The sequence below is a fragment of the Larimichthys crocea genome, chromosome X (genome assembly GCF_000972845.2).
Source record: "Larimichthys crocea isolate SSNF chromosome X, L_crocea_2.0, whole genome shotgun sequence".
Lineage (NCBI taxonomy): Eukaryota > Metazoa > Chordata > Actinopteri > Sciaenidae > Larimichthys > Larimichthys crocea.
The window spans coordinates 4,860,535-4,877,660 of record NC_040020.1 but is presented as its reverse complement, the minus strand read 5'-3'; the positions used below and the strand labels follow the sequence as shown (position 1 = coordinate 4,877,660).

The 17,126-nt window shown below is 38.9% G+C and overlaps 1 protein-coding gene across 2 annotated transcripts; it reads right to left on the bottom strand.

Moving 5' to 3' along the window:
• Window positions 1–121: 121 nt before the first annotated feature.
• znf330 (zinc finger protein 330) lies at window positions 122–7,984 on the bottom strand. 2 transcript variants are annotated; one of them, XM_010746285.3, is made up of 10 exons: window positions 7,913–7,984; window positions 7,065–7,255; window positions 6,947–6,966; window positions 5,752–5,822; window positions 5,001–5,077; window positions 4,110–4,236; window positions 3,932–4,036; window positions 3,727–3,773; window positions 2,587–2,704; window positions 122–1,390 (listed from the first exon to the last, which is right to left on the bottom strand). In XM_010746285.3, exons 2-10 carry the CDS (start codon window positions 7,182–7,184, stop codon window positions 1,119–1,121), a joined length of 957 nt encoding a protein of 318 aa, XP_010744587.1. In that variant the 5' UTR covers window positions 7,185–7,255; window positions 7,913–7,984; the 3' UTR covers window positions 122–1,118. The 2 variants fall into 2 exon arrangements, with proteins under 2 accessions (XP_010744587.1, XP_027139393.1); XM_027283592.1 differs by having other exon boundaries at window positions 7,065–7,219; window positions 7,913–7,978.
• Between the last annotated feature and the right edge of the window lie 9,142 nt (window positions 7,985–17,126).

Below are 17,126 nucleotides of genomic sequence, written 5' to 3'. Positions count from 1 at the left end.
TCCTCCTCTAATTCGTCACTTTGTTACACCGCAGTACATGTCCGGGCAGTTTCAGGGAGCTGTTTTTTTTCATTGTCATTAAAGTTACATCCAACAAATGCATCCATTCACTCCAAAGCAGTTATGTTAAATTGAATTTTTATTATTTATTGGCAATTGACAGAACATGTCTCAACAAATGCAGTTGATTACCAGGATCAGGGCCAATATGTCAAGTTGTTTAGACGACCTCTGTCAACATCCCAATGAATTACCACAACAAGCTGCAGTTACACTAACAATTACACCGTAAAGACATCATGACTTCAGGATGTAATCAGAGCTGGATTACGGACCACACATCCTGGGTGACTGATTCAGAAGCTACAGGAGGCCCCACATTCATTACAGGCCAGTTGCTTTGTGGTCATAAACTCATTATTTGTTTGGGAATATAAACTACTGAAGTACAATAAGAATTCAACTCATGAGGGGTTATTTCAGGCAGCCAGACGTAAAAGTCCCCTTCATTTTCTGCATAAACAGCATCAGGAACAAGCCTGTAAACATTAACTGAGAGTCCCAAGGTGCATTTCTGGATGAATCATCTAATTGCTGAAGTCCTTGAAAGGGTTTGGATAAATTTGGCAACTATACTATTTTTGTTCTGCAAGCTGACACTCTTCGACTGGCCTAAGCAGAGACCCATGGCTATTGTAGTATTTAGAGCAACCCACAATATGATCATAACATAAACTTATAGAGTGCTGTTACATTTTTTTTCTGTGTTGAGGAACAATCAGAAAGTTATTCAAAGACAACTTTGAAGTGCAAATTTACACTGAGAAAAAATACTTTGCAACCTCTTCCTAAATAAAATTTAAAAAGTTCCTGGTGGTTGATCAGCTAATTCTGGTCCTGGAGGCCTCCTGGTGAATCAATCCAGCTCTGAATGCAACACCAGAAGCAGAAAACAAGTCGTCTCTAGGACTGGGTATCTTGTACGGATATCCAGTTCTAGTTATTTTCTTGAATTCTTCTTCGGTGTGTCCCTGACTTGTAACAACTGAACATCCGCTGAGGATCGTTTGGATCTATGTGACTGTGCCTCTACAGGCTTCTCCAGTCTCTGTCTTAGCTTAGGCAGTCCCGTCCAGTTTAAGACCAGCGACTGAGTCAGCAACCTTTTCCTCTTCGCCTTCTTCTTCCTCCTCCTCTTCGTCATCTTCCTCCTCGTCCTCTTCGTCATCATCCTCTTCGTCATCCTCCTCATCATCATCATCCTCTCCGTACTCGTCGCGTTGGCCTCCAGATGCCAAGTTCTTCCAGTACGAATCGTACCCTGACGCTCCGTCGTAATAATCGTCGTCATCATCGGCACCAGCCTGGCGGCCGAATTTCAACGTGCGAGCTGAGGAGAACACAGGTGTGACATGAGTAACGGTTTATTTTTTAAAACACGCGTACAAGCACACAGACATGAGAGAGGTAGAACATTATCTTGTCTTGTGAATAACAGAGTTTGCCATCGCTGCTTCATTTGGCTTAAAGTGTAACGACGTACAATCCCGTCTTCACTTCATGACCTATCGGAGACCTCTGTGTTTTGATAACAGACTAATCGGGAAGCATAACATGAATGCTGTTCAATCCAGACTCTTCATAATCCAGATCTGAAGAATAAAGCACTAAATACAGTGTCACTTTTCTGTTCTCACACATTTTCATTTGGCTTGATTTTGGTCTAAGTTGTTCGTGTTTTTGAGTTCTTTAAAATCAAATTACTTTATTTTGGCCTTCAACCCGCATCTCCTTTTGTGTTTGTCATGCCTTTAGAGCCGGGTCATGACAGTAGACATATGTTATTTCTGGCTACCATCTTTGTTTGGTTTAAAGGAGGGGAGAGAGTTTATCAGTTCATTGAGTCTCATTCACGTTTTATTTCTAGGTAAACAGGATCCTCCTGGTGAAAGCTTAGCTCTGTAATTTGGATGTAAAATGTTTCGAGTAGAAATGTGTGTTATTAAAAGGTTGTTAAAATGGTTGTTGAAGCACCAGTAAATTAGTTATACATTAATTCAGACAGATAAGCTCATGCACTACTGCAAATACTGTAAATTAGTGCTGGAACAGCTCCTTGTAGGAGGTATTTAAATTATCATCTCACACTTATTTAAAGTGTAAGGCTAACTTTGTTTCTTTCTTTGGAAATAATTTTAACTACATTTGATGTGTATAATATATTCTATGTTGCAAAGCTTGAGTAACTACAATCACATTTATGAGTAGATCCAAGAACAGAGCTCTTGCGTCGCATTCCAAAGCAAACAAAGAACAGATAACAGCAGTTGATATGAGAGTGGTCACGTCGTACAGTAGAGATGAATAAAAAGTGAAAGGAAGGAAAATGGGAGCCAAAGTCACGAAAGACAAATAACGATGGACAATTTACCCTCTAAGGAAATGTTGTGTTTCTTTTACAGGAAACAGAAGTTCATTTCTCGAAAATGGGCCCATCTTTCTCTTTCGATCTTAAAACCATGATTCAGCCAGTCAAGGCAGTCAAGGCTGTTGCTACTTCCTCCATGTTTTTTTTGTGACACTTACTGGACATGCTGAGGTCTTTGGTCTCCTGTGTCTCGTGGCCGCACTTAGGGCAGGGTGGAGCTTTTCCTTTCTCCTGTTTGAAGACTTTACTTTTGGCGTGGTCATCACAGTAACAGGCCTGAGAGGACACAATTGAACTAACGTTAAGATCATCACATAGACATGTTAACAGCACACAGGTTAATTTGTTATATAGTCATCTCTTTTTGGAATCTGAGAATGAAAAACAATGACTTGTTGGCTTGTTTAGAAAAGTAAGTTTAATTCATCATCATGTCCACCCTTTCTATTACTGCCCTGTTAAGGATTAACCAGCTCCCTGTCTCCTCCAGAAACAACAAAAAGAGAAGGTCATACCTAGAGCCAGTGTTTAGTATGTCTGTTCTGTGCTACGCTAAAAACACGGAGGAATCTGTGGATAAAGGCTCATTCTGGTGTATCAAAACAAAATTTCTGCCAATAAATCTCTCTAAATCTTACACACTGGACCTTAAAAACAACACTTGCCCCTGTCCTGGTTATGAAAATACCCCTTCCGAACAAAAAAAAAACAAAAAAAAAAACAGTCCACAGTAAAAGACACAGCACAAAATCCACAGTCCATGCAAAGATGCTTGTCTTTTTAGCAGAAAATTCCCTCTTTGGGTTTCCCCAGATTCTGTTTCCTCGTCGATATTGTTTGTAGAAATTGTGCTACAGAAAAAACACTTGAGACACCAAACAAAGACCCTCTTTCCTCCGTTTCTTCAGCTGAACTTTAGAAAAGCACCAGTAGCAACAACTTTTTACACTTCAGAGCTCAGGTAGTCAGCTGTTGACAAATGGTTTTACACTGTTTTCTCACAAAAAAAGAAAAATGATCTTCCAGCAGCTTTGGCCTAATTTAGGCAGTCTGTACTGAAGCGCTCTCTTGCTGCTGTTTAGTGGAAGATTATCTATTTTTATCTTTCTTTGAATAACACATTTCCTGCATGCCAGGAATACTTCCTGTTGGTAAACAATTTAATTTGTTCATTCGTCAGTGATGCGAGCTCGTAAGATGGGTGCAGTTTTATATAAACATGCTTGGTACAGTCTGGGATGCAAATAAACGTAAAATTTTAGACACAATAGGCTCCCTCCACTGTGTTTTCGCCTCACCTTACAGCGCAGGCAGGAGTGTTGTCCCAGTCTATTACAGGAAACACCTAAAATGGAACGTGAGAAAAGGCGAAACAGAAATCACAGAGATCACACTTCTGCACACATACCCTCTAGGCATTAATCTCTGGAACAGATCTGATGCTTTTCTTTTTCGCCATCAACCACAAAAATGACACTGTGAAAGGAAATAAGAGTGACTCACATTTGAATGTTTCTGCCTGAAGGATTTGGCAGCTTGCCTGGTGTTCAAATTGATCATCCTCACACAAGAAGTTTTGACAAAACGAACAGCGGAAGATTCGCCCTCCTATTCAGGAAGTTAAAACAATCAGTGTTGATATAAAGTGTGACAATGAGGTGATCAGTCCGGGTGGTCTTACCATGATCCCACACACTGCGTTCACACTCAATGCAGTCTGCATCAGTCAGAGGGCACACACAGGCATGTGTGCTCAGACATTTCCTGCCGTGGCACACCCAAGCTTCACAGAAGTCACATACTGCCCCCTTGTGGTCAAGAAGAAATGTACAAAGATCAAAGATTTTGCCACAATTTATTTTCTGAAGCTACTGTGCGGAAAATACATTTAAAAAATGTAACACATCATAGGTCACCCTGCTTTGTAATTTAGTAAGTAGTACTCCGTGATCACTGGGATGTCATTCATCATTTACAAACTGTACTTTATTAATCATTATCTGGTACATTATAATAAACTATTATAGCACTATCTGATATTACAAAGTGTATTCTCCACATCACTGAAGGTTATTGTGATATTATTAGATCCTGATTGCAGAGTATTGCAACACTTGAACAAAGTGCACAATTGAGACGTGACAAAGAGATAATGGGCCCACTCCTTGTGTACGACCCACTTGTGTATACGACTTTCATTTCTGGTAATTGGCAGAAGGGGTGTGGTTGTGTGCTTTTACCTTATTTGGAGGGTGATTAGAGTTTGGATTTTTTATTAAACGTGTCGCAGTAAAGAGCCGACTTATCATCTTAGGCCTTTTTTGTAGCTACATCTAGAGATGAACAACTTTATCTGTTATCATGGACATTAGCGCTCAATACTGCACTGTTTGCACACATTTCTCAATTTCGATAGTCATTGTTTGGGCATATTAAACTCACACAATCTCTTTCTTTTGATGTTTGCTCATTGTATCTTTTGTCACTGCACGCCAAATCTATCACATTTGTATGATTCAAGGTCAGTTTTACTGACACAACAACCAACGGTTCAGAGATGTTGCTAACTTACCACCATGGCCATTCCAGTGGTGTGGATCCCAGGATGTTTGATCACACAGTCTGAGGACTTCATGCACTTGGTTTTGCCTAACGCAAACACAAACATGAAACATTTCATAATTCAATAAGGTGTCATAACTCAGATTATTGTGATGGTGAATGTTTGACATGCACTGCTGTCTGTCAACGTGTTTATGATGATACCACCACTTGACAAAAGTAGAATAATTACTATAAACTTTTACAGACGATGGTTTCAAAAGGTTTGCTCCACTGAATTTTACACCATCATCTCAATGTCAGGGTTAACAGGTTTTGGCAGTACAGTTCTATGATGTGTCCAGTGGCTCTGGAGGAGCCTAATTAAGTGATGAAGTCATCAGGGTTATCTTAGCTTGGGTTTCAAATTTATAACAGAAATGACAAACTAGAGATGTAGCGATTAAAAAATATATTATATGTATTGTTCCTAGTTACTAATCTTACTCCTTTTTGTCATATATTTCCACTGCTGTTCAAAAAAAACTTTTCTTGTTTAAATAATGATAAATGGTAAAAACTACAGTGATGATCTGTTTCAGGAAATAAAAATATCTTCTTAAAAATGTATGTCTTCGGTAGGAATGAACAAGCTTGTGAATGAAAGTCAAAAAACAGGCTTGGCTCTGGATTTGAGGGATGAACTTGGAGGGTTTGTCAGATGTTTTAAAACAACAAATCTAATGAACAAGCATACAAACATAACACTGCAGTTTACTCACCACACTGAGCGCAGACAGGCAGCTTCTGCACTGCGTTACAGAAGTAGCAGAAAGCTCTGTTCTTCTGTTTCCTACCAGGTGACATTACAAGGAGAAAAATATGTTGACTGTTTGACCAGTCTACAAGAAGTACTTAGAGCTTTACTTAAAAAGGTCCAGCATGTAAGAGTATCTATTGAGTATAGGAGGATCAGTTGGCAGGAATGAAATATAATATTCATGAGTATGTCTTTATTAGTGTATAATCACCTAAAATTAGCCTTTTATATCTAGAGAGAGAGAGAGCGGGTCCTCTTCAATGGAGTCTGTCATGTTTCAACATAAGTCCAGAACAGACAAAGCAAATACTGCCACTAGATATGGCCTTTTGTTTTGTTTTTTGCAGCCACAGTTTTTCCTACATGCTTGGAAGTAGAGGGTGAGGTGAGAGAGAGTATTCACTTAGTTGCAATCTCCGACTTCACTGCTAGGTGCCACGAAATCCTACACACTGGACCTTTAAGTAAATGTATCATTACAATAGTATAAATAAATAAAAATACTCCTTCATTCAAAGACTAATTTAAGTACCAAAAGTAAAAGTACTCATTATCCAGATAATGCATTAGTGATGCATTATTGTGTTACCACTAATGTTGCAGCTGGTAAAAGTGAGGGTAGATCAATATAGAATAATCTGTCCTAATTCATTAGCTGATTTATAGTATAAATAATGAGAATATAACTAGTAACTAAATAACTAATGTTGTAGAATGCAAGTATACATTTAAGTACCACCACGGGCTACTTAATTAGGTAAACTCATACAATCCAGTGTGATCCAATACAACAACTCTACAGTGAATTATACTTTTACGAAGGTTTACAACATGTTTGTTGACACTGTCAGAGAGGTATTAATTATTGAGGTCTTGGTGGGTGCTGTTATCGTACAGGAGTGCATTATTAGATTGAAAGGTGCCTCTCATGTATGTAAATATTAGAGACACCTCTCAAAATGATGCAGTCCAGTTTAACAGTACTGCGAACTACATCCTCAATAATAAACATAAAGATAAATGAATTCCTCTCTCTGACAGTGTCAACAAAAACAGACACATAATAAGTTTTATAAAGGTAGTGTGGCCGGTCAGTGTATGACTAAGTGTACTTGACTACCTGAATAAATAATATATAATTCAGCACGGTTACTTACCTCTGACATTTGTCACAATCCTATAAAACAGAAGACAGACAACGTAGCAATGTAAGAAACCGTACTTAACTTAAAAAGACATGATACTTGAAGCATTGCCTTGATTTTGGTTACATACCATGTTAAAGTTGCAGGGGTGTTTGGCCACTTCCACATGTTCCCGGTTGGCTCGACTCTGTTTCTCTCTCTCCTTTCGGCTCTCAGCCTTTTTCCTTGCACCGGTTTTCTTTTTGGGCATGTCTGCTGCTTTAACGGGACGGTATTCACGGGGGGGCTAAAAAAAAACAGCTGGTTTAACGGTCCGGTTACCTGCAAACACATGACACGTTTAAGGGCTAACGGTTTCAAAATAGGGTGTTTCGGTTCAACGAGTGACCATGTTAAGTGGTGACAGTTAGCCGAATGACAGGTGTTGAAACAGGAAGCTGAATGGCTTCTTTGTTTTTCTCATTAACGTTACAAAGTTACAAAAAACATCTGATTCATCTTTAGTGTTTTATTTATTTGACCGCATCGTGTGTTACAGCGGCTGTCGTAACTACGGCAACCACAGACGCATTCTGGCTAAAAAGGGGTCACCAGTTAACACGGTCGCTCGTTAAACCGATACACCGGTTAGCTCGTGTATCTGTTAAGGCTAACGTTATAATCAACTTTAAGTTACTTTAAGTGTTTTATTTGACTTCTGTAAGCAGCAAATATGCAATGCAATCTAACCGGTGAGGTTATTGCTGAATGTCTGACAGGATGGAGACAATAAACTGTCAGTTTATAACGTTTTTATTGACGTGGGCTAGCTGCAGAGTTGTTAAGCTGACACGTACGTCACATGGGGAGTAAATTTGCTTTAGTTATGACCCTTCATAGATGACATGCAGCTCACACGGCAGGTACACTAACGGTAATGAATGTTACATCTAAGTTTCATTTAAAATGCAAGAGAGTGATTTGAAAATAATGTTTTACCGAAACGACCAGCACTCCGACTTCCACTAGGTCCCGTCTGAAAATCTGTTCGCTTGAAACACAATGGCGAGATTTTTTTTTAGTTCCTACTTCTGTTCCCTAAATACAGTCAAGTCAGTTCGGTTTTATTGTTGTTTCAACCATAGACACAGTGAACAGTGAAAGGATAGTAATTATTTACTATTCATTTAATAATTTATTAAAGGAAGCTAAACCTTTATTTAACCAGGAAAGGTCCCATTGAGATTAAAAAATCTCATATTCAAGGGAGTCCTGGTCAGGACAAACAGCAGCACAAACTAAGAACAGATCAAACCAAAACAGATACAGACACACAGACAGTATTACAACACACCTGCTCTGGGTGGCTGCTCCACCATCTCTCTCCACATGTGCATGTCTATGTACTTGCACAATGCAGTTGTTTGCACAACCTGGACACTTGCATATCTCACTACCTCACCATGGTGTTATACTGTTGTTGTTTTTCTATTTATTGTATATACTTTTTCTTAAATTTAAATTTGCCTTTACTTTTTATATTTTATGTTCTATATATATATTTTTATTTATTTTATATTTTTATTTTATATTTGGATATTGAGCTGCTCCAGGACCAGGGGAAACCAATTTCGTTTCATCCCATGTTTACATGTGTTGTAATGACAAATAAAACTCCTTGAATCCTTGAATCCTTGAATCCTTGAATGAGCCCTTTGTATGTATGTGTGTGTGTGTGTGTGTGTGTGTGTGTGTGTGTGTGTGTGTGTGTGTGTGTGTGCGTGTGTGTATTTCGGCATACAAGCCATGATATCAGCATCAGCCAAAACAACAGAACAGAAATACTTTATTAATCCCCGCAGGGGAATTATGTTTGTTACAGCAGCTCCCAAACGGTAAGTGAGATAGTAAGTGATAGCAAGAAAACAAAACTTTAACACTATACATCTATAAGATATCCTATTTTAAAACTATATACACTTGTATAAATAACAGTTAAACATAACCAGTAGCAGTAGATGAAAGCCAAGTCACAGTGAACTATGCAATATGTAAATCTAAAACCTTATAAAGAATTTAGTCTTTGAGAGACTGTACAGAGAATACACTGATTGTTTAACACCAACAAGAAAATTATTTGTTGACTAAATAAATCAATATTGAAAATGTACCAACTCTCAGGAAACTATATCCAGTAAAGTAATGCCTCACCTGCTGAGATCCACGGTGGGGCTGCAGCCTATCACAGCTGACTTTGAGGCGAGAGGCAGGGTACACCCTGGACAAGTCGCCAGCTTATCGCAGAGCATTGCTGATATTTAACCTGTTAAAACTTTTTCTAATTATAGTTTATATATTTACTTTATTCAAATAAAACTTTTTCTAATTATAGTTTATATATTTACTTTATTCAAATAATTAATGAACCAATGTATTCTGTTGCAGATTTCTTTTTTTCTGAATGAAAGACAAAACACACATCAGACATTAACCGTGAGATGAATATGCACAGCAAATGCCAGAGTGTTTAAATCCCAGAGTTTTGATGACAAGAGTAGAAGATTTTACACTTTGGTGTCCATGGGCACAAAGTACACTTTTCAGGTTGCACCATAATCTCTCTCTGGTGTTCTTTCTATGTATAGTATTAGTGTGGAGTTATTGTAGTGTTTATTTTACAATGATAGACTCCCTGTCAACCTTTGATGAACTGTTCAAGACACATTATGTGTTTGGCATCTCCTATGACCAGGCCTTAAACAGCCTGTATGTGGTGGTGTGGTACAATGTTTTTGTATAAGAAATTTGTTACGTAAGTGATTGCACCCTTTTTGTTTTTCATCTTGGCGATTATTTTTGCAAAAAATTGTTTTACAGGGGTTTTTTGCACCATGGCTCCTAACGTAAGACATGTTTTATGTCTTTTTAACAAGAGCTAACTGTTAATAACAAGACAAGATACTTAGGATATATTGTAATAATTATTATTATAAGAATAAAAATGTTATATTTTCAAGAAACTGTTGTGTGGACCTAGGGCCGGCCCTAGGATTTTGGTGTGTGGCCCCAAAACACTCACAGGGCAACCACCAAATCACACGCACTGCTCGTAACAATAAAAACACACATGCACTTGAATTAACAATAAACCAACTTTATTTTGCAACAATGTATCGGTATATTAAAATATATGTTAGTCAGCAGCAGTCATGTCACCTGATGACATAGATGAACCTGGTGTAAGCAGAGGTCTGCCCAAAGTATTTCAATAATGCCCCTGAAAAGATAACATAGATTATTATTATTTTTACATATAGGCTGGAAGATATGACATAGGTAGTGTCATATGTATCTTCCATATGTATTTATTAACCGCACAACAAATGCAATTTTCTCAGTGAAATAACAAAAAGCTGATTGTCCAAATATGTTCAAATGAGATGTATGTTTGTAAAAGATACAAAATACAATTTAACATAGCTTGGAAAGAAAATGGCTAATAGCCTGAAACTATTTGGGCCAATTTCGACATTTAATATGTTCTGTATTAAAATAAATATCAAAACACAAATTTAATGTGCAATAAAACATTAGTAGCTAGTTAACAAGTAAAACTAGACTCCTACTCATGTTATTGCTTGGCCTCTGGTATTGTTTTCTTCAACACATAATATCCATTCTTCATTAAAAGCTGTTTTCCTGTCTACTTACTTTCCACATTTCTCGACATGACATGCAGTCAGAGAGCCTGACTAGCTTACCAGCTAGTTTATATTAAGTTCAATAACCCCCTGGCCCCTGCTGTGTTGCAATGTGTCGGATACGACGTGAAAGTGTTCTCATTAAGCTCTCATGCTATTTTTAGAATAACAGCAATCCCGTGCATATTTAAGAGCGGCAGATTATTTAATCTGTGAAATGAAATGAACAAACAGTCACATTATAACAACATTATCTTGTGATCTCTTTCCGTCCCATTTTTCTTTTTTTTCGTCCTTCTGCACCACTCCTAAACTTTCTTTTAGGAACATTGTAGTGTTGTTAATTTCCCACACCAGCGAAATAACGATACCCACAGTGCCGCCCACTATGGTTACGCACGGATGAGGGAGCGGTAACAAACTAACTTTACTTATTTTTCACCCCTGTACTAATACGTCGGTTTGAATTGATATGTTACGTCATTGTAGTATATGTTGAAATAAAGAGAGGGTCAAAAAATCCAATAACACACTGATCGGGTGGCCCCCTCTAGTGGTTGTGGCCCTAAACCATCGCATAGAGTGTGGCCCTGTGTGGACTATAAAGTGTAACAATTCACCTCAAAAGTGTTGGGTGTACGCCAGTCATAGAGTATATTCTCACTTCCAGAGTTTTTTTAAATAATAGCTCTGCAAAGTGCTACAAATTTCTTACTTAGAGTATATAGTTTTACTCTCTGGGAGTTCACTGCAAGTGTCAAAAAGCACTGAAGTAGTGTCTAAAAGTACCAGTGACAGAGTAAAATTGCACTCTCAGAGGGTTCAAATGTAACTCTTTATTTGGAGTATATGTTTTACACTTTTGGTGTTCAGTGAACACCGAACTCTTGGACCTATATATGCCTGAAACGGGAGTTAAATGTACATAGAGTAAAATATACACTTGGATTTTTGCTGTGTGATGGGTGCATTAAATGGAATATCACAAAATATTTACTTTTTCTTCTTAAAAAAAAATGCAAAAAAAATCACAATAACAAAGTAAAATGTGATATCAATAATGGTTTCCTATAATTAAACTCTATAAAAGTCTAATTATTCTGGTGGCTCCATAAAGTAAAAACATTTGGTGACATGTTTCATACTGTAATGAATGACTGAATGCAGAAGTAATGTTTTCACTGCGGAAACTGTGAGGCTCATTGAGTGTTGTTGTTGTTTTACATGATTTATGACTCTTTTAGTTTCTCCACATGCCACGGGGGCGTCGGTGGCCCAGGTCACGTGCTCAGGAGCGGTCAGCCAATCCGGAGCGACGACGGAAAACAGCTGGGTGAACAACAACACTCAGCGTCGTCTTTTCCTGCAGGTGGTGGTGTGTAGTGGACTCCTGCACGTAGCTAACAAACTCTTAGGAGACTCCTCTGTGCTGTGAGGCGGCTGTCTGCCTCTGGCTGGTTATGCAAGGTAAATGTCCGAACCTCCTCCTCCTCCTCTCCTCCTGTAAAAACAAAGAGGGCGTGGTGCGAGCTTTCCAGTGAGGAGAGGGACCTCGACGCTTGTCATCCACCCCAAAAAAACCCAGCCGCGCAACCACAATGGCACCGTCCCTCATCCGAGCTTGCCGCAGTCTGGCTCTCTCGACGGTGGCTGCTGTCGTTTTGTTTCGTCCACGGCTCTGCCTGGACTTCACGGTTGCGAGAAAGAGGAGTGGTACACGGCTTTTGTCAACATCACCTATCTGGACCCCGTCACCTCGGAGCTAAAGACGGAGAAGACCGAGTGCGGTCGGTATGGCGAGCACTCACCCAAGAAAGAAGCCAGAGGTCTGGTCCTGGTGCCGACCCTGCGCAGGACAGGCAGGCGTGCGACCCGAGCGTCAGGTTCCCCCGGTGTATCACAACACCGCCTGGGTGGCGTTGGGTGCTGCGGGGAATTGTTCACGAGAGAAAATCCGTAATGTTGCAAACACAACGCCTCTGCAGTTGTCATATACAACGTGGGCTCGGCGGGTGCCAACGACACCATAACAATGCCCCATCAAGGTAAGAGACAAACCTGTGAAACCCTCTTTCCCAGCAGGATTCATGTGATGTGATGGAGGCCGTGAGAGAACAGGAGTAGTTGGCCAATATTAATGAGTTTCATTTTTCCTGCTGAAGTCCCAGGGCTCTTCACATCCTGTAATCAGCTACATGTAAATAATCAATTAGTTTCTGGGTAGAGTAGAAAAGTGCATTGGCTTTTCAAGCAGATGGGCTGAACCACTGACTGGGCTCTGCGAAGTTTTTCCTCATCAAACTTTGAAGACTATGTCAACATATGTCAACACCTGGATTATTTATAAGTTGTTTTGATATTAATGCCACTTGAGTACCCGAGTCCAGGGCAGATTCTGAATGATTCAGGTTTTTAACACCTTACTGAGTTTGTTTAAACACAAACAGCGAAAAAAAGTCAAAATTCTGATGACAGGACTACAAATCTGATAATATTATATGGATATTTAATGCCACAGACAGCTGATCTGTCAGTGCCTGTGCCAAAACAGAATGAGAGTCAATACTTGGCCCCATATACGCAGGCGCAGGAAGTGGCCTCTAATAATCACTTAAAATCGCTGAATACACACTTTCTAATTCCATTGCAATCTCTCGTACTGAGTTTATTTTCCATGTCTAGTGAATCAAGCCTCAGAAATAAAACAGAAAGAGTGATCAACTTCATGTGGGAGTTGTAGAAAAACTACATACTTAAAGCACAAAGACAGAAGCACATGATTAACAACGTGCTAAACAAAGCACGGAGCACAAGGTCAGTTCAACTTGTAACTGAATAAGTAAGTGCCATGTGTTGTCTGCTATGCTGTAACTGTGCAGATGCCGAGAAACATTGTTCCATCAGTGCTCCTGATTATTACTAAGCATAAACCGTCAAAAATGATTGTGTTTCGAAACAAAAAGGGAAAGTTTGTCATGAATGTGCCAAGGAGCTCACATATGGCAGCTACAGCCTGCTTTACCCATTTGTTTAGCTGTGGGAAGCTGAGAGTCTCCTCTTTACAACTTAGAAGAACAATAATCAACATGTAAACATAATCTAACATTTTGCAGACAAAGCTGAAGAAGATCATCCTTTTGATTTTAAGGACGGACATAGCAAAGAAAATAATATTACGATTGTGTAACAAGATTAAAATACCTTTCTATATACTGATCTATCGGATGGTATAAAGATATTCACAGACAGTCCTGCAAGCGCACTCATTAGTTTGCTTGTAAATTCAGCATGGTTCAGAAACTGTGAAGGTAGCTTATTTAGAGTTATATTCAGCCCACCTGAGGTGCTCTGACAGTAAGAACAACACGCAGAGGCTCAACATGGCCGATAATGATGCATTCTTAAACGTCCCACGATGGCAAGTGCCAGACGACGGTTTGTAAAAGTCAGTGTGCTGACCTGATCTGCGATAATATGAAACCTGGACGCACAAGCTTCAAAAAATGACATTCCTGAGTTGAGCTCAGTCAGGTTTTAATCCAGACTGTGGAGCCACTGGCATTTGAGTTTGTTTTGATTTCTGCCTTTTTTTTTTTAAATATGCACATTGCATACTGTTTTTTATATTTGATATATGGTCTGTTTTGATTAGGGGCTATGAACCTTTTTATGAGTGTCCTTAATAAAGTTATCACTATTATTGTTACAATACAGTGCCAAAGCACACATTTAGGAGCTGAAAGTGTAATAAACGTTGAATAACAAACACTTTTGACATAATCCATGCAAAATGTTGTGAAAACACAGACCTCAGATCCACCTATCAGGTTCTTCCAAGGATCACATTCTTTTCCTTGTTTGCCGGAGGTAGTAAAGGCTCATGCATAGATAATTCGACAAACACTTGAACTCACTGTTCAAATAGCTCCAAGAGGAATAATTTGTTTGTTACCTGTTCGTGAGAACGTTTGCTGGTTTGCCTAGTAAATAAGATATGCAGGTCGCAAACAAACACCGGGAGCCCGTTTTTATGTGCTAAAGACAACGTTAGCGTCAATCAGAAGGCTTCTCTTCAAGTAAGTTCTCTGGGCTGTCTCCTTCAGTTACAACTGCGATCTTAGTTATTTCATCATCAGTTAAAACAGTGATTACCGGGCAGCCGGACAGAAAACCTGCATGCACTACGACGGCTCAAGAACAGGTAATGCCAACTTCAGTGTAGGTTAATATTTTATTTACAGTTTATATCTCACATAGAGAGATTGGTAAATCAGTTATAAGAAAGTAGAGGCAGAGCTTTGTCTAATGAAGATACAAAAACAACGTTATCAATCATAGTATCAGGTATCTAAATAAAAACAATGCAGATATACAGTATACATAAATAACCACTTTCTACAAACTGCTGTAGTTTTTATAAATGATGTGATGCTTCAGGATTTTTTTCTTTTGGATAATCAGTTTTTTTTTGTCATATACGCTGACACGGTGACTCAGATGCCGGTTCTGCGTTGTAATGTGGTCTCTTTTCATATTTGCCACTCGCTCCCCTGTTCTTCCTCCAAATAAAGTACCTTCGTCATTATTTCTTCTAGTTTAGTAACAGATCTACAGCTGTCCTAGAGTTGAAATAAACCTTTAGCCCATCGGATGTAATATTTGGAGGATAAAGGTTGACATTTGGTGTTTTCCACATAGCTGTGAGCAGAACCTTGTTTTTTTTTCTACCTGACTTGTATTTCCATTGGAAATGTGCTGTCAGCTTGGTGCTATTTTCATAAAGGTGTGGCTGTCCAGACCATCACATGTGCCAGACAACAGCACAATGTGTGAAGGCTGTTTGACAAAAGGATCTGTACAAAAACAGATGTTCAACACAAAAAAAAACCCAGTGACATCATGGTCAATTGATGGTGAGATGTTTTTAACCAAAAGGTCATTTGTCATGAAAGGAGATGATTAAATTCTGTGCAAAGCCCTTTAAAGCTTTTTCACTCAAATCACTCGTCTGGTAGCTCACCTGGACAAGTTTACTCTGTTATACAGCTGATGTTAACTGCACCACTCATATTTTTAAATCAACAATTGTCAGATGTGTGATGTCGAAGGTGATAAAACATAGTGATGAACAGGGTGTTTTATTTTGAAAATCAACCAGATCCCTTGCCTTACTGTGACACTTCTGAACTGGACCATAGCGCTTCTGGTGGGGTTGAAACAGTGATTAAAACAGCCACGATTAGCTCCAGCAGCCACCGCGTGTGTCCTTCTGTTCATTGTTTTTGTTCTGTGCAATTTATGTTTGGTCCACCCTCACCACTCTGATAAATCTCTACAGCAGACATAAGTTTTCAGCTATAAACACCTGTACCTGTACAATTACTCCCATTAAAAAAGTGAAAATCATCTTTTGAGAAACTAATCAAGAAAAGTTTAAAACAAGTATCTGCCAATACATTTCTCAAAGTACTTTATTTATTAACTATTTTCTTATTGTTTTAGCTTGTGACCACTACTGCAGTTATAAAAAAGTAATGCAACGTTGGTATTGCGTTAGCTGTTTTCTAAAGCACACCAATTTGAAAGTCTAACAAACCATGTACTAAACAGTAACTATAGTAGAAATTACATATATAAAAAGTTAAAATGGCTAACGTTACCACTAACTTTGTCATACAGCATGTGCAACTTACTTAAATGTGCTTGGTTTTTTCAGCAGGCACAGCAAGTCCTTCATCACGTAACTGCTATCTTTTTTTAGATTTTGGTATTAACGCGTGGCCAGATGTGGCCGGGATTGTGCGTTGGAAGCTGCCTCTTGTTCTGAGTTTTACTCAGTCGTCATCACATAAAAAAGACAGGTGGTGCTTATTTATCTTCGAGGCACCTGGCAACTTGGCATTTGCAGTAGAAGTGCTACTTAGGCCCTATTTTCGCTCAGTCCCTCCATTTAGAGCAACTAGCTGTAAAGAAGGTAGAACTTACAAATAGTGATGAAAAAAGTAGATTACTGGCTGAAAAATATACCTGAGTAAAAGAGTAAAAGTACAGCTTAAAAGGGATTGGAAAGGTAAACACTCCGCAAGTTGGTGGAGACCAAAGCAAAGCGATAGAGTAGAGTGAATTCACCAGGCGAGCAGATAACAACCCCAGAACATCACATGAATGCTAATGTTTCGCCATGTTTACTAGCTGTGTAAATAGGCAACTGTTTGCAAACATGTTTGACTAAGTATGGTATGTGTTAATACAGGTTCGCTGCACTTATACACCTGACCCTTACTTAGCAAGATGTTTTTGAGGTCTTCCATTGTAATTTTAACCTAATGTTTTTGCTCTAGTAAAGTGTGTGCCAGCATGTTCTGCTCAGTATGTGACGATTAAACATCCTCTGTTCTTGGAGTAGCAAACAAAGGCTCCACATCATATCACCTGCAGCAAACATAGAAGGCACCAGGCTATTTTAAAGACCTGTCCTGCTTTGAGCCATGACTTATAAATATAAACTTCAA

Bases quoted from the DNA above. Each gene is read 5' to 3' on its own strand.
- znf330 (XM_010746285.3), bottom strand. From the start codon at position 7,184: ATGCCCAAAAAGAAAACCGGTGCAAGGAAAAAGGCTGAGAGCCGAAAG. The intron at 4,037-4,109 runs GTAAGACCACCC...CTTCCTGAATAG, and splicing joins ACGCAGTGTGTGGGATCATG to GAGGGCGAATCTTCCGCTGT. The intron at 2,705-3,726 runs GTGAGGCGAAAA...GTGTCCTCTCAG, and splicing joins ACTCCTGCCTGCGCTGTAAG to GCCTGTTACTGTGATGACCA.